Raw genomic sequence first — 20,496 nt, 5'->3', positions numbered from 1 at the left:
GGGGGGGGGGAGGGAAAAACCGAGTCAACGTGTTGAAAATTCAACGCCGACCGGAAAGACGCTACGACTCTTTGGAGACTTCTCACAACCATAGGAGACCTATCACAACCCTACAGGCAGTCCCAGGTCGCCAGGTATGCGGGGGGTGGAAAACCGGGGGGGGGGGGCCAGATGGGACACGTCCCGTCCCCCCCCATGTTTTGAGAGGTGGGGGACATCCCCCCCCCTCAAGTTTTTGTGATCCCGATTTTAAAATCTCCGTTTTTAGCGCTGGATTGGGCCTCCGAAGCCTCGCACGTGTGTGTGAGAATGCACATGCGCGCATTATCGCCAAAATATTGTGTCCCCCGTCCCCTCCATGTTTTGATAGCGAGTTCCGCTCTTGCCTGTATGGTTGTGAGAGGTCTCCAAAGAGTCGTAGCGTCTTTCTGGTTGCCGCTGAATTTTCAGCACGTTGAAAATTTCGGCGACCTATCACGGGTGCCAGCAGTCGCCTGTAAAGGTCGCGTAAGTGGGACAGGCCCTTTAGGATTGTGCGTTGGAGAGAACTGCAGGCGCTGGTTTACACCGAAGATAGACACAAAATGTTGGAGTAACTCAGTGGGACAGACAGAATCTCCGGATAAAAGGAATGGGTGACGTTTCGGGTCGAGACCCTTCGTCAGGATTGTGTGGGTGTGGGATCAGTTCAAGAATTTGAACAAGGAACACTTGAACAGGTCAGGAACTAGCGACATAAATGCTTACAAAGGAAAATGAGTATATGAGAGACAAAGGGTTTGAGAGACTTGCTGAAAGACTAAGATAAAAATAGGCAGATTAGATGGGAAATAATCCAGGACTGATTAGTCTTCATTCTCTACTATGTACAGTATCTATTACCATGTCCTTGTATTTGTCAGGAGCTGCCAAAAGACAATATTCAGATCTGTCAACACCTCAGCACCTTTTAGCATCCAGTCAACTGACCTCCAGCAGTGCTTCTTTGTACGACTGGCATGCAGTTTTTTATAACTCGTGTATATCTGTTGCTATGGAGATTTCCCATTAAAAATAAAGGCTCAGTCTGGTTTATTAACTTCTACCTTTAATGCAGCGAACACAGTCTAAGCTTGGGATTGTGCCTCTAGCATTTGGTCTCTGCTGAATCTCACGCTGGTTATTTTACAATTAAGGAATAATGATATTTTGTAGAATCACATTGAACATCTATTTCTTTAACAAGGTCTCTGTTTAGTTTAGAGGTACAGTGTGGAAACGGGCCCTTCGGTCCACTGAATCCATGCTGTCCAGCAATCCCTGCACACTAACACCATCCTACACGCACACTAGGGACAATCTACAATTATACCACGCCAATTATGTACGCCTTTGGAGTATGGTCAGAAAACCGGAGCACCCGGGGAAAATCCACATGGTCACAGGGAGACCGTACATACACCGTACAGACAGCACCCTCGTAGTCAGGATTGAACCTGGGTCTCTGGCGCTGTAAGGCAGCAACTCTGCCACGGCGCCACCATTTGCTTATTTGAGGGATCGGATTTAGGCAATGGGTCATCTTGTGTTGTGTGGAATGTGCAGCACAGAATCATATCATTTAGCTAATCAACATTTGCTGGGCTTTCTGTGCAAAGGGTCTCGTCCTTTCACCCAATTGACCACATTCCCACTGCCCTCCCAGCCATGTTGTTCCTGTTATTTTCCCAGGGATTTATTAGTGGTCATAATTGGCAAAAAGAAACAGTGGCAACGACAGCAAGCAAAACAAAACTTGCAGCAGATTCCTGCTGATGTGGAAGATACTGTGGTGGAAGCAGTTTCATTAACCGCTTTCAAAGGGAATTGGATACATTCTTTGAAAGAAGCAGTGGAGGGAATGGACAGGCAACGTATTGGCTCTTCAGACTAAAGAAGGGTCTCGACTCAAAACATTGTCCGTCCATCCACTCCACAGATGCTGCCTGAGCAGCTGAATTCCTCCAGCACCTTGTGTTTTGCTCCAGATTCCAGCATCTGCAGTTCGCCGTGTCAGTCTGAGAAAGGTCCCTGCCTTAATCATGTATATTCCCACCAAGGATGCCGTCTGACCCATTGAGTTCTTCCAGCTCTTTGTGTTTGGCAGTCGACATGGAAAATGATTGGGAAAACGATTGGGGAAACTCTGTCAAATCCGACCATAAGAAAGCTCCTGAGAAGGCAGAGTGCCTTTTATTTCGGGTCCTGTTAGCAGGCTGCCTCAGCCCCCACAGTACAGAGATAAGGAAACACTTTGTGTAAAGTAAATGGTAAAAAAAAATCCAGCAAGGAGATGCGGTAGAATTTTATTTAAAAGCAGTATGTGAATAGTGTGGAGTGCAATGCTTGGAAGGTGCTGTTTTAAAAGCCCCTGTCCTACTTAGGAGACCTAAACAGCAACCTCTGGTGACCTTGCCCGCCACCCAAGGTTTCCATGAGGTCACTGGAGGTTTTGGTCACTCTCCCTAATGGTCGAAAGTGGTTTCCGCGTGGTCGAGGCTTCATCTAGGTTGCTGCTATTTTTTCATCATGATTAAAACCGGCCTCGACTAAAAATAGGTTGCCGTTTTAAAAATCGAACATTTTTTAGTCGCAGGTCTAGTCGAAGCCGGTTTTCTTCATAGTCGAGGAAGGTTTTCAACATGTGCGTGCGAGGTGGTAGGAGGTTGCAGGTCACCTCGACCTTGATTTTTTTTTTTGGGTGGCGGGCAGGGTCACCAGAGGTTGCTGTTTAGGTCTCCTAAGTGGGACAGGGGCTTAGACTTGCAGAAGGTAGAAGGAATCCGTTCAGGGAGAGAAGGAAAAGTATAGGTCAACAAAACTGTCATTCAGCACCCATGCAGCATACATTAGCACCCAAGGGCAGGATTAAACATGAGGCTGTGGGGCAGCAGCTCTACCATCCTCATTGCGTTGCATTGCCTCCCAGCAGTTTGAATCCTGTTGACGTTCCATGTACATCACACCAATTACTTGTATCATTGAGTAAAGAAGTCCCATGTAAAACTTCCCAGTCCTCCCACCAGTCTGGCTGTCCCACTGATTACATTTTATCTCTGTTTACTTTGTTGTCACCTTCTCCCAGCTAACAAGCATCTATCCTGTCTTTTCCTTGACCCCCCCATCTCTTTTGAGGTCTTGTTTTCCCACCTTGCCCTGCGTCTCCCTCTCCCCTGACTATCAGTCTGAAGAAGGGTCTCGACCCAAAATGTCACCCATTTCTTCTCTCCAGAGATGCTGCCTGACCCGGTGAGTTACTCCGGCATTTTGCGTCAATCTCCCAGGTATTAGGGCACAGTGTACATAATATTGTCATGAAATGCGTCCTCTATATTTGGTTGAATCACTGACTCTGTACTATGGGGAGATGCAAACCCTGCATAATGTGGAAATCACAAACCATGGCAATTACACACAATCGCAAACCCTGTTCTGGATTGAATTTCAGACCCAATATTATGGGTGAGATCACAGTCTCTATTTGGTTTTTTTTCTTTTTATTCCTTCCTATTTCAAGCCTTAAGGATGTCCCACATGGCCGTCATTTGTGCATCATGCAGATAGCGCGCAAAGATTTTGTACATCACACTGCCTATGTCATCACGCACCATGCATGCGTACTGCGCAGCCTGCGCGCACCACGTGCGTGTCACGTCACGTGTGTCATGCGTCGTCACGCGTAAATGATGTCGTGTAATTTACGCGCAAATGATGGCCAAGTGGGACAGGCCCATGCCAATTAAAGAGCTCCGTCTGAGGCAATAGACTCTCTCTATGGGGCCACTGCAGTCCTTATACTGCGGAGACCCTGTCTTGTACTGTACATATTGACGGCCTTTGCATTAAGAACCATCTTGAGTTTACAGGATGTTGCCAGGACTAGAGGTTTTGAGCTATAGGCAGAGGTTGAGTCAACTGGGTCTCTATTCCTTGGAGCACAGGAGGCTGAGGGGTGATCTTATAGAGGTGTATAAAATCATGAGGAATATATCGGGTAGATGCACAGAGTCTCTTGCCCAGCGTAGGGGAATCGAGGGCCAGATGGTGTAAGGTGAGGGGGGAAAAGATTTAATAGGAATCCGAGGGGTAACGTTTTCACACAATGGGTGGAGGGGGTGTATGGAACAAGCTGCCAGAGGCGGTAGTTGAGGCAGGGACTATCCCAACGTTTAAAAAGAGTTGGGGAAGTACATGGATAGGACAGGTTTGGAGGGATATGGGTCAAACACAGACAGGTGGGACTAGTGTAGCTGGGATGTGCTGGCCTGTGTGGGCAAATTGGGCGTAGGGCCAGTCTTCACACTGTAAAACTCTATGACTGTATTAGTAAGGAACTGCAGATGTTGTGTAACACAGACTGTGCGATAGTCCATTACAGGTTGAAGACCAACTATTCGATTAAAGCATCTGTTTTTTCAGTCGCTCATTTGAATTATTTTCTCAGTTAATCCAAATTTCTCTGCCTCAAGTAACACTTGCCTTCCCTCTCTGTCTGTGCCTCCCCCATTCCCAGTTCTCCGACTAGTTTCACTGTCCTCCCGATTGCATTTTACTGATTGTATGCCTCGTTGTCACCTTCCCTTCAGCTAACAATGAACCATTCTCCATTTTCCTTCATCATAGTCCCCTTTGATCTGTGCTTTCACACCTTACCCTTCCCTATCTCCATGTCCCCCTCTCTCCTGAATCACAGGCTGAAGGGTCTCGACCCAAAACGTCGCCCATTCCTTCTCTCCAGAGATGCTGCCTGTCCCGCTGCGTTACTCCGGCATTTTGTGTCGATCTCCAATTTTCTCTTACTCAGTTTAGATGAACCAGTCAGACCATCTCTCCCGGCAGTATTCCAATGTAAGTGTTTTTCTTTTGTTGCTCATTCTAAAATCACTTCAGCTGGCAACAATGTTTATTGTGTTTCCTTCAAAGTCTGCCACAAGCTTAACTAAGAAAGACAGCTTTAATCAAGTGTGTCGGTGTTCAAGTTCCTGACACTCGGGCCTCTAGTTTGGGGCCTAGTTCTGAATGAAGCCTGGTCTTTCCTGATCGAAGGAATCTCCGCTCCGTTCTCCAATAGTCCAGTCCCGCTGTGGGCAGTCTCTTTGCTGTCACGCCTCATACATCAGAGAACAAAAGATCTGACTTCCCTTTCTGATGTTTGTGTGCTCAGAGTGTTGGTGCCTTGTCCACGAGGGCTGTTCTCACTGTGATCGATCCCCCCCACATGTGAGGTTGACTGGATCTGTCCAGCTTCCCAATGACGCCACGGTATTGGCTGTGGAGAGCCTCCCTTCGTTTACCTCTAACCCTGCGTTGCCATGTTGCACTCTCCAACGTTTAGCTTCAATGCACCCTGAAGGTGCAGGCTTTTCAGTGTCTTGAACTCCAGAGGCATTGTGTGCGGCGTAGCCCGTGAGTTGTACTCGTACGTCAGACTGTCGTAATAGTGATACTTCACTGCCTTTCCCTTTTGGTCCTTGGAGAAAGGCCAGAAGCCATAGAGATGGATCTCATCGCAGAAGCGAGTGGCGAGAGTGTACATCAAGAGGCCGGTGGTGGGACGTTTGATCAGCACCCTGTTAGTCAGCCAGTACCTGGAGAGGGGACGGGACAGAAATCAGTCACATTACTAATCCAACATTTTTTACACAGAAGGTGCCTGGAACGTGCAGCCAGTGCTGGTGATGGAGGCAGATACAATAGTGGCGTTTAAGAGGCTTTTGGATAGGCACATGGATATACAGGGAGTGGAGGGATATGGATTACGTGCGGGCAGATAAGAGTAGGTCTTGGCATCATTTTCCGACACAGATGCGTTAGGCTGAAGAGCCTGTTTCCTGTGCTGTAGACTTAGCTTTTAGAGATATAATGTGGAGGCAGGCCCTTTGCCTCACCAGGTTCACGCCAACCAGCAATCACCACAAACGTTAGCACAACCCTACACACCAGGGAGAGTTAACAATTTTACAGAAGCCAATTAGCCAACAAACCTGCACGTCTTTGGAATGTGGGAGGAAACCAGAGCACCCGGAGAAAACCCACACGGTCACAGGGAGAACATAAAACACTCTGTACAGACAGCACCCATAGTCGGGATCAAACCCGGATCTCTGGCAATGTAAGGCGGCAACTCTACCGCTGAGCCACCGTGCCGCCCCTGCGTACTGTTCTATGTCCGATGTTCTAAATGTATTTGAAGGGATATATATGCCAGCATTGGAAATAAACTTATTGATCAGTACGGGTGTTGGAGGTTATGGGGAGAAGGCAGAAGAATGGGAGAGATAGATGAGGCATGATTGAATGGCAGAGTAGACTTGATGGGTCAAATGACCTAATTCTACTCCTATCCTTTATGACCTTATGAATGGAAGAAAAACTCTACCAGGTTCCAAAACATTGTGGTTCCCATCTCACTGATAAGTGTGACTACAGGTAAGATTACAAGCGTGTCCAATGTACTGTAGAAATAATTGCATGGACATCTTAACTCATGGCTTCAGCAACTTCTTCTTGGTTACACATTTCAGTTACTATTTGGATCACATCTTAATAGGATGTAACAATTACATATGAAAAATCAAAGGACAGCTTATATCGAGTGTCTTTATAGTAAAATCCCCTGCGGTGATTCCCAGCAGAGCAGACAGATTAAAAAAATGACCTTGAATCCACGATTGCAGACTGAGTGATATCCTGACCAGAGCAATTAGCAAGCGGCGTTCTATTTCATTACTGAGAAATTTGCGGCAGACACTCCTGGCTTTGCAGTTTCAGGCACAAAATCACAACAAATTTAAAATTATCATTTAAAATCTCATGCTAAGATTCAACACTTTTATTTCTTTGAGGAATATTTTTAATTGATGAATGCAATACTAGCCAACTACCTATTTTTTTTTTCTAATTAGCTCAGGAATAATTTCTGTGGCTTTGCCTCCAAGCATGTTGCCATGAAATGTCCCCTGCACCATCACTAAGTCTAATTATGTGTCAAAGTATTTTTCTAAAGCTCGACAGCTTTCAGGGTTTTAAAATGATTTATTTTCTGTACGGTGCAGTGATCTGCCAACTTTATTAAGGAGGACGTGGTGACTCAAGACGTCAACACTTTCTTCTGATCTTTTCAGACATACATTTCCCTCTTCACTCTTGGAAGCTGGGGGATGATACCTAAGGCCTTAAATAAGGCCGCAAAATAAGATAAGGCCTTAAAAGCATTCAGTCACTCTACACCTCCATCCCCCACCAGGAAGGCCTTAAAGCCCTCTGTTTCTTCCTCAACCACAGAACTACCCAATCTCCCTCTTCTAACACTCTACTCTGCCAAGTGGAGCTGGTCATCACCCTCAACAACTCCTTTGACTTCTCCTGCTTCCTCCAAGTCCAAGGCGTAGCTATGGACACCCGCATGGGCCCCAGTTCTGCCGGCCTCTTTGTAAGGTATATCGAACAATCCCTGTTCCAGGCACACACTGGCCCTATCCCCGAACTCTATCTCCATTATATTGATGACTGCATCAGTGCTATCTCCTCCACGCAGAACTCACGGACTTCATCAACTTCACCACCAATTTTCATCTTGCACTCAAATTTTCTTGGACCATCTCTGACACGTTCCTCCCCTTTCTTGATCTCAGTCTCGATCACAGGAAAAATTGACTGACATCTATTACAAACCAACTGACTCCTACAACCATCTCGACAAGACTTCTTCCCACCCTGCTTCCTGCAAAGACTCTATCCCCTACTCCCAATTCCTCCGTCTACGCTGCATCTGCCCCCAAGATGAGATGTTCCATACTAGAACATCCGAGATGTCCTCATTCTTTAGGGATTGAGGGTTCCCCTCTCCCATGATAGATGAGGCCCTCACTCATGTCTCCTCGGTATCCCGCAGCTCCGCCCTTGCTCCCCCTCCCCCTAGAAGGAACCTCATTGAAACAATACAGAATAGTGAATGGCTTGGATAGGGTGGATGTGGAGATGATGTTTCCACAAGTGGGAGAATCTAGAACTAGAGGTCAGAAAAATAGGACATCCTTAATACGGGCGCTGTCCGCAGAGTTTGCACCTTCTCCCTGTGACTGCGTGGGTTTTCCCTAGGCGCTCCGGTTTCCTCCCACATTGACGTGCAGCTTTGTAGGTTAAATGGCTTCTGTAAATAGTCTTTAGGATAGAATTAGTGCACGGGTGATCGCTGGTCGGCACGGACTTGATGGGCTGAAGGACTTGCTTCCACACTGTATCTTTAAACCTCCTTCCTCTCACCTTAAGCCCACACCCTCCAGGTTTGGACAGCTCTAACCATACTCTGCCTATCTTCCCTGTCTCTGCCTCCCTTCATTTTCTGTGCACTCTGAATTCTACCATGCGCCTTGGCGGTTGGATGTGGAGTGGGTGTGGAACTCACCCCCGCACTGCGTGTAGGAGCCTCAGTGATGGGTAGGCGGTCTGCACGTGGATCTTGTGCTCAATGATGAGGTTGTTCACCCACTCGACACGCTCCTCTCCCCCTTTGGCCATGAACGCTGGGATCCAGAGGATGGCGCTGTCCAGCATCTTCAGCCGGTGCAACAGTTTCTCCTTCCACGTCTCGTTCTTCAGATCCTCAAATGCACGCTGCACCACCGAAGGATTCATCGTCACCAAATCGGTCTTCTGGCCAACATCCTGAGCGTACACTTCCACTGGGGCAAGGTTGCATCTAAAAACAAATTAGGTTGCAATGTTACCGTATGCTGTTTTTACAACTCTGATCCGAGTCTAGCATTGTGCTAGAATATAAGGTGGTATCTTTAGTTTAGTTTATTGTCACGTTTTGTCACGATTTTTTGTTTAATTTAGAGATACAGCACGGAACGGGCCCTTCGACTTGCCAAGTCCGTGCCAACCAGCGATCCCCGCACACTAAAGGGCCTGTCCCACTTTCACGACCTAATTCACAACCTTTTTTACTCGCGGACATTTTTCATCAGGCTAGAAAAACGCCCCGACCTACTTGATGCCACGAGTACCTACGACTAGCATCACGACCTACTACGACCTACCTACGACCTCGTGACGACCATGCTGCGAGTATGACTCAAGGGCAAACTCGGCAGAGGTCGTGAATTAGGTTGTGAATGTGGGACGGGCCCTTAACACTACCCTAAACACACTAGAGACAATTTACCATTTTTTTACCAAAGCCAATTAATCTACAAATCTCTACGCCTCAGGAGTGTGGGAGGAAACTGGAGCTCCCGGAGGACACCCACGCGAGCACAAGGAGAACCTGCAAACTCCGTACGGACAGCCAGGATAGATCCTGAGTCTCTGGCACTGTACAGCAGCAACTCTACCTCTTGTTGCGTGCGAACCAGTCAGTGGGAAGACTATACATGATTACAATCGAGCCGTCCACAGTGAACAAATACAGGATAAAGGGAATATCACTTAATGCAAGATAAAGTCCAGTAAAGTCCAATTAAGGACAGTCCGAGGGTTTCCAATGAGATAGATGGCAGCTCAGGACCGCTCCCTAGTGGTGAGAGGACGGTTCAGTTGCCTGATGTCAGCTGTGGAGAAACTATCCCTGAATCTGGGGGGTATGCGTTTTCATACCACTGTCAATCTTGCCCGATGTGAGAATTGGTTTAGATTGGTTAAGTTTAGTTTAAATATACAGCGCGTAAACAGGCCCTTCGGCCCACCGAGTCCGTGCCAACCAGCGATCCCCACACATTAACACTACCCTACACACACTAGGGACAATTTACATTTATACCAGGCCAATTAACTTACAAACCTGTACGTCTTTGGAGTGTGGGAGGAAACCGAAGATCTCGGAGAAAACCCACGCAGGTCACGGGGAGAACGTACAAACTCCGTACAGACAGCGCCCGTTGTCGGGATCGAACCTGGGTCTCCGCCGCTCTAAAGCAGCAACTCTACCGCAGCACCACATGATCAATTCCCATAATCTATAGAATCTACATGAAAACATAGAACTGATGGCTCGAGCCAAACTTCAGGATGCAAGCGAATAATCTAGCCTGAAGCTCCGGTGAAGCGCAGTGGGAGTGCTGTGTTACCAACAGTGCTGCTGTTCAGCAAAGGTATTAAAGTCTCACTTCTTTGCTTCAGTGAACATTGACTGTCACATGCACTATTTGCGGAAGGAGTTGAAAGCTTTAAGGAATGGGCTGAACATCCTGAAAAAATAACAACATCTATTAACCTGCCATTCACCTCACTCTCGTTAGACTTAATGAAACCACTTCAATGTCATTTGTGTCTTTTAACTTTTCCTCTTTTAAAATTCCTGTAACTAAATTCTTAAAGTTAGGAGTCTCTCTGTTGAAGGCCAAATTTTGATTTCGACCAGAGTTTTCAAGAGGTATCCAAGTGCTTAGGTATAGTGATACTTGTACTGACGATAGACACAAAATGCTGGAGTAACTCAGCGGGACAGGCAGCATTGGGTCGAGTTGATCTGTTTACCAAAAATGCATTTGACTGTACCTTGGTACAGGCACCAAGAAAGTGCCGTTGAACATTGAATTCTGGTTGTTCCAATAAACGAGATTGTTGACTTTCCAGTTTCCTATTCAGATTCTGAAAGATTCTACTAATCAAACCATAACTGATACTTTAGCTAGCCCCAGTTCCAGCAGTTGTCTAATCAAACCAACACAAAAAATCAGACAATGTGATTCAGGGCACTGTTTCGGAACAGAATATTATTCAGGGATGCCTTCCAGGAATGGAGACGCATAGAAACATAGAAAATAGATGCAGTAGTAGGCCATTCGGCCCTTCGATCCAGCACCGCCATTCAATATGATCATGGCTGATCATCCAAAATCAATATGCTGTTCCTGTTTACGCCCCATATCCCTGATTCCGTTAGCCCTAAGAGCAATATCTAACTCTCTCTTGAAAACATCCAGTGAATTGGCCTCCACCGCCTTCTGTGGCAAAGAGTTCCACAGATTCACAACTCTATGGGTGAAAAAGTACTTCCTCATTTCAGTCCTAAATGACCTACCGCTTATTCTTAAACTGTGACCCCTGGTTCTGGACTCCCCAACATGGGGAACATTTTTCCTGCATCTAGCCCATCCAATCCCTTGAGAATTTTATTTTTTCTGTAAGATAACCACTCATCCTTCCAAATTCCAGTGAATAAAAGCCCAGTTAATTCCTGGAATAAAGGCACATCTCCAGACAAAAAGGCACGCACAGGCCCTTCGGCCCTCCGAGTCCGCACCGATCAGTGGTCCCCGCACATTAACACTATTCTACACACACTGAGGACAATTTTACATTCATACCAAACCAATTAACCTACAAACCTGTAAGTCTTTGGAGTGTGGGAAAACCGAAGATCTCGGAGAAAACCCACACGGGTCACGGGCAGAACGTGCAAACTCCGTACAGACAGCACCCGTTGTCATGATAGAACCTGGGTCTCTGGCGCTTTCAAGAGAGAGCTAGATAGGGCTCTCAAAGATAGCGTAGTATTTCAAGAGAGAGCTAAGTAGGGCTCTTAAAGATAGCGGAGTCAGGGGATATGGGGAGAAGACAGGAACGGGGCACTGATTGGGGGTGATCGGCCATGATCACATTGAATGGCGGTGCTGGCTCAAAGGGCCGAATGGCCTACTACTGCACCTATTGTCTATTGTCTAAGGCAGCAACTCTACCACTGCGCCACCGGGCCGTCTCTCTCGGACAAGGACATATTGCTCTGAACTCTGCATTGGAATTACACAAAAATGCTGGAGAAACTCAGCGGGTGCAGCAGCATCTATGGAGCGAAGGAAATAGGTAACGTTTCGGGCCGAAACCCTTTTTCAGACTGATAGGGGGTGGCGGGGAGAAAGAAGGAAAAAGGAGGAGGAGGAGCCCGAGGGCTGGGGGATGGGAGGAGAGAGCTCGAGGGCTAAGGAAGGGGAGGAGACAGCAAAGGCTAACAAAATTGGGAGAATTCAATGTCCATGCCCACCGGATGCAGACTCCCCAAGCGGAATATGAGGTGCTGTTCCTCCAATTTCCGGTGTTGCTCACTCTGGCAATGGAGGAGACCCAGGACAGAGAGGTCGGATTGGGAATGGGAGGGGGAGTTGAAGTGCTGAGCCACCGGGAGGTCAGGTAGGTTCTTGCGGACTGAGCGGAGGTGTTCGGCGAAACGATCGCCCAACCTCCGCTTAGTCTCACCGATGTAGATCAGTTGACATCTAGAGCAGCGGATGCAGTAGATGAGGTTGGAGGAGATACAGGTGAACCTCTGTCGCACCTGGAACGACTGCTTGGGTCCTTGAATGGAGTCGAGGGGGGAGGTAAAGGGACAGGTGTTGCATTTCTTGCGGTTGCAACGGAAAGTGCCTGGGGAGGGGGTGGTACGGGAGGGAAGGGAAGAATTGACAAGGGAGTTGCGGAGGGAGCGGTCTTTGCGGAAAGCAGCCAGGGGGGGGAGATGGGAAGATGTGGCGAGTGGTGGGGTCACGTTGGAGGTGGCGGAAATGGCGGAGGATTATTTGTTGTATGTGACGGCTGGTGGGGTGAAAGGTGAGGACTAGGGGGACTCTGCCCTTGTTGCGAGTGCGGGGATGGGGAGAGAGAGCAGTGTTGCGGGGTATGGAAGAGACCCTGGTGCGAGCCTCATCTATGGTGGAGGAGGGGAATCCCCGTTCCCTGAAGAATGAGGACATTTCAGATGTCCTGGTGTGGAACGCCTCATCCTGGGAGCAGATGCGGCGTAGGTGGAGGAATTGGGAGTAGGGGATGGAGTCCTTACAGGAGGCAGGGTGGGAAGAAGTGTAGTCCAGATAGCCATGGGAGTCAGTATTGGAATTATTCTGTTCCTAACTCCTACATCTGTCTAATGTTGGATACCTCAATCAGGCCATTCTTCAGCCTTCCCATTCTCCAGATCATCTACTGACCAGTTTTTCTGGTTGGAATCATTTCCAAATTTGGTATAATTCTCGTTAATCCTTTCCATACTGTCTCCAACAGCTCTGTGCCCTTGCTGTGATGTAGGGGAACTATTCACCATGTTGGCTGCAACCTTATCATGACCGGCCTACTTTTCAATTCAATTCTTCTAAAAATAAATACCAGCCTTTTAAAAAAAAATCTCATTAATCTCCTTTCCGACTTTTACACTGTGCTAAATTAACACAGAATAATCAACTAACATGGTCATGGGTGGGGTGGATCGGTCCACTTGTAAATGATATCTGATAACAATTACTTCCCTGATCTGTACCCCAGTTACATTGTCATCAGTTCATTAAATACCCCCACCCCCTCACCTGTATCCACCCAGGGGCGGAAATCGCTATCAAAACATGGGGGGGACACACAATTTCTTGCCGCCACGCGCACATTAGCGCACACACACTCACGAGCCTTTGGAGGCTTCCACCATGGGCCCTGTGGACGGTAACATCGGGAGTTGACCTGAACGGTGACCGACTCCGAACTCCAGCAATAGCAGCTTCGTCCGCCCCAAATCGTGGGGCTTCAATCGGCCCGTTAGCGGGGCCTTTCATCGCCCGGCGGGGGCTTCAACAATGGGATCCTCGATCGCCTCATCGCAGCAATTTGACCCCGGGGCGATGGAAGAGCCGGCGGCCGATTTTAAGCCGCGCCGGGCCGGGCCGGGCAATGAAAGGCCCCGCAAACGGGCCGATTCAAGCTCCGCTCTATGATCTTTGCTCCACCAAGACGTCTCCCTCCTCCAATCACCGCGCTCTATCCTCAGTCCCACCCCACTACTTCCGCTTCTGACTGACACCTCCCTCTTGCAATCATCGCACTGAATCATCATCGTTCCCCCTCCCCGCCTGCTGACCGACGGCTCTCTCATCCAATCGGCGCCCTCGATCACCACTCCCACCCCCATTGTCTTGCGGAAAGCGGAGATTTTTAATAGATTTTTTTTTTCACCAAAATTCAAAATCCGGGTTACAAAACATGGGGGGGATTGTCCCCCACCTCTCGAAACAGGATTTTGCCCATGTCCCACTTATCACTCGCCTGGTTTTGTCCAGCCCCCACCCTCCTCCCTCACCACAATCAGTTTGAGGGGTCCCAACCTGACTATCTACTGTGTGTTCCTCCTTTTTGGCACAATCTTTTGTCCACTCATCTGTCAATGTAATCCACTTCATGTGTATCCACCTATCCCTTGCCCGTTCCCTTTCCATCTCCAGAGATGCTGTGTGATTCGCTGAGTTACGCCAGCACTTTGTATCTTGATTTGTAAACCAGCATCTGCAGTTCCTTGTCCCTACCTTACTCTGAAATACGCTAAAGAATGGCAGAGTAGACTTGATGGGCCGAATGGCCAAATTCTACCTATGACACCTGTAAATTGTCCCTAGTGTGTAGGATAGTGCGGTGATTGATGATCGGTGTGGACTTGGTGGGCTGAAGGGACTGAATTTGGCCATTCGAGCCCATGAGTCTACTCTGCCACCCTTTCGACTTTCAACTTTAGAGATACAGCACGGAAACAGGCCCCTTGTCCCACTGAGTCCACGTCAACCAACAATCACCCCGTACACTTGTACTATCCTACACACTAGAAACAATGTACAATTTTACCGATGCCAATTAACCCATAAGTCTGTTCATCTTTGGAGTGTGGGAGGAAACCGGAGCACCCAGAGAAAACCCACGCAGTCACGGGGAGAACGTGCACACTCCACACAGACTGCACCCGTTGTCAGGATCAAACCCGGATCTCTGGCTCTGTATGGCAGCAACTCCACCCCATTCTATCATGACTGATCTATCTTTCCCTCTCAACTCCATTCTCCTGCCTTCTCCCCATAAACCTTGACACCTTTCCTAATCAAGAATCTATTATTCTATAATCTATAATCCTTTGCGGCCTTCAACATCCTTGCCACAACTGACTTTCCAACCTCTCATCAGCAAATTTCACAAACATACTTTTGATGATTTTGTCCAGATCATTCGAGTAAACTATAAAAAGCTGAGACCCCAGCACCTCCTAATGTGGCACACATTATCTATCTTGTAGACTGAGAAAACATCTGCCTGCTGTTTATCACCCATTAGCCAGCTGTTCTATTCATTACAAATCAGCACTTATTTAATCTAAAATAATATATATGCTAAGTGATTTTTCTGATTTCACTACTCTCCAGAGGGATGTATTACCTTGTATGCAGGCAGCATCCGTGGAGACAGAAGCATAGTTAACATTGAGGGCTGATGAAGGTTTCTCGACCTGAAACATCAACCTGAAAAACCACCCATTCCTTTTCTCCAGAGATGCTGCCTGACCCGCTGAGTTACTCCAGCATCTTGTGTCTATCTTCGGTGTAAACCAGCATCTGCACTTCCTTCCTACACATTTTGTCTTCTCCGCTGCAAAATCTCCTCAAGGTACGCCGACTTTGAAGACGTTCTCCTCCTGTCTCCGAACAGTCTGACCAAAGGTCTCGAGCCCCTAACGCCACCTCGGAACAGCTGCCTGACCTGCTGAGTTAAAGCCCTGTCCCACTGTACGAGTTCATTCCAAGAATTCTCCCCGTGTTTGCCCTGATTCGAACGCGGAGATTTACGGTAATGGCCACTCGTCGGTACTCGGGGCTCTCGTGGACATTTTTCAACATGTTGAAAAATCTTCACGAGTCTTCCCGAGCTTACCTGCTGTTAGCGAGTCTTCCCGAGTACCTGTCGTTAGCGTTACAAGCCGCTAAGAGACGTCCCCGCTACGTTCATTCTCCGAGCTTACCACGAGTTTAATTTTTTTTTTAACTCAGGAGAGCACTTGAATGAACTCATACAGTGGGACAGGGCCATTATTCTGGTATTTTATGTCTATCTTTAACATTTAGGTCAATAATTTCTCAGCAGACTGGAGTGGAAAATAGTATTTGGTTCTAAATCTTCTCAGTTTGGATGATGTGTCATCGACCTGCCAAGTTAACTCTGCTCCTCCCTCCATAGATACTTCCTGAACTGCTGGGGTTTTTTTCAGCTTTTATTTCACAATTCTGGTAGCTGCAGGTTTTTTTGCTTTCCAAGGTGTACCAACCCCAAGTTATTACCTGATCACAAACTCATGTGAGTCAATCTCTCGCCCACATCCACTGTTCAGCAGAATCCCAGAGTTTCCCACAATGGCGCACTGTTTGAAGTGCTTGTTCTTCATTGGCGATGTCCTTGGTAATAGCTCGTACAGGCTAGAGGATATATTCAGAGTCCTGTCCCTGTCAAAAATATAATGAATGATATCTCCCGGCTTCAGTTTGCCTTTCAGCACGGAAATGTCCTTCTCTGCATCCAGAAACCTCAGAATGTCTTTCCTACAAATGGAAAGATAACAATCAGCATTAAGTGGAGAGGATATTCAGGATAACATTATCACACTTGACATGATCCATGAGAAGATCCAACACAAAATGTTAGACTACAAGCAATTCATCTGGGTTTTTCTATGTTATAGAGCAGTGGTTCTTAACCTTTTTGGCACCAGTACGCACATACGTGAACAAAATACTGTATGTGGTGTGGACCATAGTTAGGTATCTAAACATGGGCTCAACAAATTGATATATTTGTGTCCTCTTCATGACCCCCGGCAAAGCCCCAAACTACCCCCTTAGGGGGTCACCACCCGCAGGTTAAGAACCACAGTTATGGAGAGTCATACATGGAAACAGGGGATCGCTGGTCGGTGTGGACTAGGTGGGCCGAAGGGCCTGTTTCTGCGCTGTATCTCTAAAACTAAAAACGAAATTAAAGCTCGCAAGATTCCACTACTCATCTGCACACCAAGTGAAACTTACAGTGGCCAATTAACCTGTCAACCCACACATCTGATCGGGGATTAGTATCAGCAACTGAACCATCCTCCCCACAACTCGAGATCAATCCTGAACTACTATCTAAGTGAGTTCATGAGTGATAGGAGCAGAATTAAGCCATTCGGCCCATCAAGTCTACTCTGCCATTCAATCATGGTTGATATATCTCTCCCTCCTAACCCCATTCTCCGGCCTTCACCCCATAACCCCTGACACCTCTATCTACCTCATTGGAGACCCCCAGACTATCTTTGATCGGACTTTCCTGGACTTGCATTAAACGTTATTCATGTTGTACCATTAATCATGAATCCGTACATTTATGACCGAGATGAGAAAAACATTTTTCACACAGAGAGTGGTGAATCTGTGGAATTCTCTGCCACAGAAGGTAGTTGAGGCCAGTTCATTGGCTATATTTAAGAGGGAGTTAGATGTGGCCCTTGTGGCTAAAGGGATCAGGGGGTATGGAGAGAAGGCAGGTACAGGATACTGAGTTGGATGATCAGCCATTATCATATTGAATGGCCTACTCTTGCACCTATTTTCTATGTTTCGATGTTTCTATTTGGATGGCCGATTGCAATCATGTAATGTCTTTCCGCTGACTGGTTAACACGCAACAAAATCTTTTCACTGCGCTTTGGTACTAATGACAATAAACTAAACTCAACTGTAAGGGATAAGGGGAGAGGTAAGTGTTTAGATTTAGATTGCAGATTTACTGGAGTATGGATCAGTCTCAAGGAACGAAATGACCTTCCGCAGCTCCGTCACCTCTTCGTTCAAGAAGCCGTGACATTTGCCAGTTTTTAAACACAAGGAACTGAAGATCATGGGATGTCAGGACTGTCTTATGAAGAAAGACTGGATAGACTTGGTTTATACTCTCTAGAATTTAGGAGATTGAGAGGGGATCTTATAGAAACTTACAAAATTCTTAAGGGGTTGGACAGGCTAGATGCAGGAAGATTGTTCCCGATGTTGGGGAAGTCCAGGACAAGGGGTCACAGCTTAAGGATAAAGGGGAAATCCTTTAAAACCGAGATGAGAAAAACTTTTTTCACACAGAGAGTGGTGAATCTCTGGAACTCTCTGCCACAGAGGGTAGTCGAGGCCAGTTCATTGGCTATATTTAAGAGGGAGTTAGATGTGGCCCTTGTGGCTAAGGGGATCAGAGGGTATGGAGAGAAGGCAGGTACGGGATACTGAGTTGGATGATCAGCCATGATCATATTAAATGGCGGTGCAGGCTCGAAGGGCCGAATGGCCTACTCCTGCACCTAATTTCTGTGTTTCTATGTTTCTATGGTTTACAGAAGAAGAAACAAAGTTCTGGAGTAACTCAGCGGGTCAGGGCAACATCTCTGGAGAAGTGGAACTGGTGACTTTTACGGTTGACACCCTTCTTCAGACCAAGAGTCAGGGAGAAGGAAACTGGAGGTATGAAAATATTCAGGATCTCTGGAGGACATGGATAGGAGAGGGTTTTGGGTCGAGACCCATCTTCAGACTGGCCAGTTTTTTTTATTGTCCACTAGAGGGCTCTGTCATAGCAGAGAAGAGAGATCCTGCAGTACTGTCCAAAGAAACTATTGGAAAGACAACCATTAATGCAAAGCCCAATGTTGAACCAAATCACCATTAATTGCTGCTTACACCTTATCTAGAGCTTTTCTTCCGATTCTGGGTGTCACGATAGTATGGGTGATTAGTACAGTGGTTAGTACGGGTGTCAGGGGCTATTGGGGAGAATGGAGTTAGGAGGGAGAGATAGATCAGCCGTGACTGAATGGTAGAACAGACCTGATGGGCTGAATGGTCTAATTCTGCTCCTATCACTTATGAATTTATGAATTTCAGTCAGGTTGTAGATTGTTTGGCTAGAACTTTGCCAAGGGTAGAGGGGGGGGGGGGGGGCAGCTGGAATTATTTTCCCTGCATAGACTGGAAAATATTAATATGTATATGCGGCATTTATTTACACGGAAGTAGCATGCATGGAATCCAAAGGTTACTGAGGGATCACACAAATTGGAGTTTTTGTCCCTGGAATTTAAAAGGTTAACTGAATTATGTTTTTTTTTTAAATGTAATTAGGCCTAATTGGATGTAGTGAGAGAACCTATTAAGGAACCAGGAGTAGAGGCTGAGTTAAAAAATAAGAAGCTTTAGTGAGAGACGAAACGCACTCTGCATTAATTAGGCTGACGAAGATATGGGAAGCACCAATCAATCTGCTGGAGAACATCGAAGAAACTGCAGATGCTGGAATCTTGAGCAAAAGCCAAAGTGCTGGAGGAACTCAACGGGATAGGCAGCATCCGTGGGGGGAAAATGGACAGTCGATGATTCAGGTCAAGACTCTTCCTCCAGACTGAGCACCACGAATCAAACCCACGTGGTCACAGAGAGAACAGTCAAACTCCACATAGACAGCACCCGAGGATGGGATCGAACCTGGATCTCTGACACTGTGTGGCAGCAGCTCGGCCAGTGTGCTGCCCTTTGACTGAAGAGCAATGTGAATATATTTTGATATATATTTTCTATGTTTAAAAAAATATATTAAACAACATATATCTCTGGGCATTCTGATATTGGGAACAGGAGATATATCTGTTACCCTCGTTAGTTTACTCATGGAAAACTAGATATGTCCTGGAGTTTGGGCAACTGCAGTGCAACTGATCTTGGGCTGACTGCTGGAATGAAGAGGTTGTCACAGGTGGAAAGGTTGAGCCTATTCTCCCTGGGGTCGAGAAGAATTAGAGATGATCTCACTGAACCACTCATAGATCCTCAGCAGACTTGACAGGGCGGATGATTCCCCCAGAGATGGACTAATCCTAGGATAAAAAGTCAACTACTTAATGGGCCTGTCCCACTTTCACAACCTAATTCACGACCTCTGGTGAGTTTGCCCTTGGCTCATACTCGCAGCATGGTCGTCACGAGGTCGTAGGTAGGTCGTAGCAGGCCGTGATGCTAGTCGCAGGTACTCGTGGCATCAAGTAGGTCGCGGCTTTTTTCCTAGCCTGATGAAAACTGCAGATGCTGATTTACACAAAATTGCTGGAGTAACTCAGCAGGTCAGGCAGCATCTCTGGGGAAAATGGATCGGTGACATTTCAGGTCGTGACCCATCATTAGACTGATTGATGGGGGGGGGGGGGGGGGGGGAGGGGGAAGCTGAGAGGGAGGAGAGCAAGAACAAACTGTAGCAGATATTTGTTGGACACAAGCCTGTATTCACCTATTACCTCCCATGCTTTGTCCTGTCTCTCCTCTCCTCGCCCCCAAGCTTTCTTTCCCACTTTCCGCCCACCCCTCCCCCACCTCCACCTCCAATCAGTCTGAAGAAGGATCTTAACCCAAAATGTCACCTATCCACGCTTTTCACTGTACCTCAATGTACCAATACCAATAACCGTAACTGGAATGCTTGGAAGGATCAGCTGTTACAGGTGGCAGACCCTTACCTTATCCGTGCCGTCAGTGTGGCGTTAAGCTTCCACTTTGGTACCTGTGGTTCGATGATCTCCTGATTCCCAGTCACTGGCCCTGTGCTGGATGAGATGTCTGTGGTCGCTTCTCCCCTAAAGAAACACCAAAGACTGATGTAAGTGCTGCCCATTGTAACTGA

The 20,496-nt window shown here is 47.1% G+C and overlaps 1 protein-coding gene across 4 annotated transcripts in view; it reads right to left on the bottom strand.

Moving 5' to 3' along the window:
- Positions 1-2,283: 2,283 nt before the first annotated feature.
- st8sia2 (ST8 alpha-N-acetyl-neuraminide alpha-2,8-sialyltransferase 2) overlaps positions 2,284-20,496 on the bottom strand; it is a 35,554-nt gene continuing 17,341 nt past the window's right edge. For all 4 annotated transcript variants that reach the window (XM_055661474.1, XM_055661475.1, XM_055661472.1 and 1 more), the window contains 4 exons: positions 20,333-20,449; positions 16,092-16,349; positions 8,426-8,719; positions 2,284-5,606 (listed from right to left, as the gene is read on the bottom strand). In XM_055661474.1, the coding sequence (XP_055517449.1) occupies positions 5,315-5,606; positions 8,426-8,719; positions 16,092-16,349; positions 20,333-20,449 (961 nt within the window). In that variant the 3' untranslated portion in view covers positions 2,284-5,314. The remainder of the gene's footprint in view (positions 5,607-8,425; positions 8,720-16,091; positions 16,350-20,332; positions 20,450-20,496) is intronic.

This window comes from Leucoraja erinacea, chromosome 33 (genome assembly GCF_028641065.1).
Source record: "Leucoraja erinacea ecotype New England chromosome 33, Leri_hhj_1, whole genome shotgun sequence".
Lineage (NCBI taxonomy): Eukaryota > Metazoa > Chordata > Chondrichthyes > Rajiformes > Rajidae > Leucoraja > Leucoraja erinaceus.
This window is presented reverse-complemented; position numbering and strand designations above follow the sequence as displayed.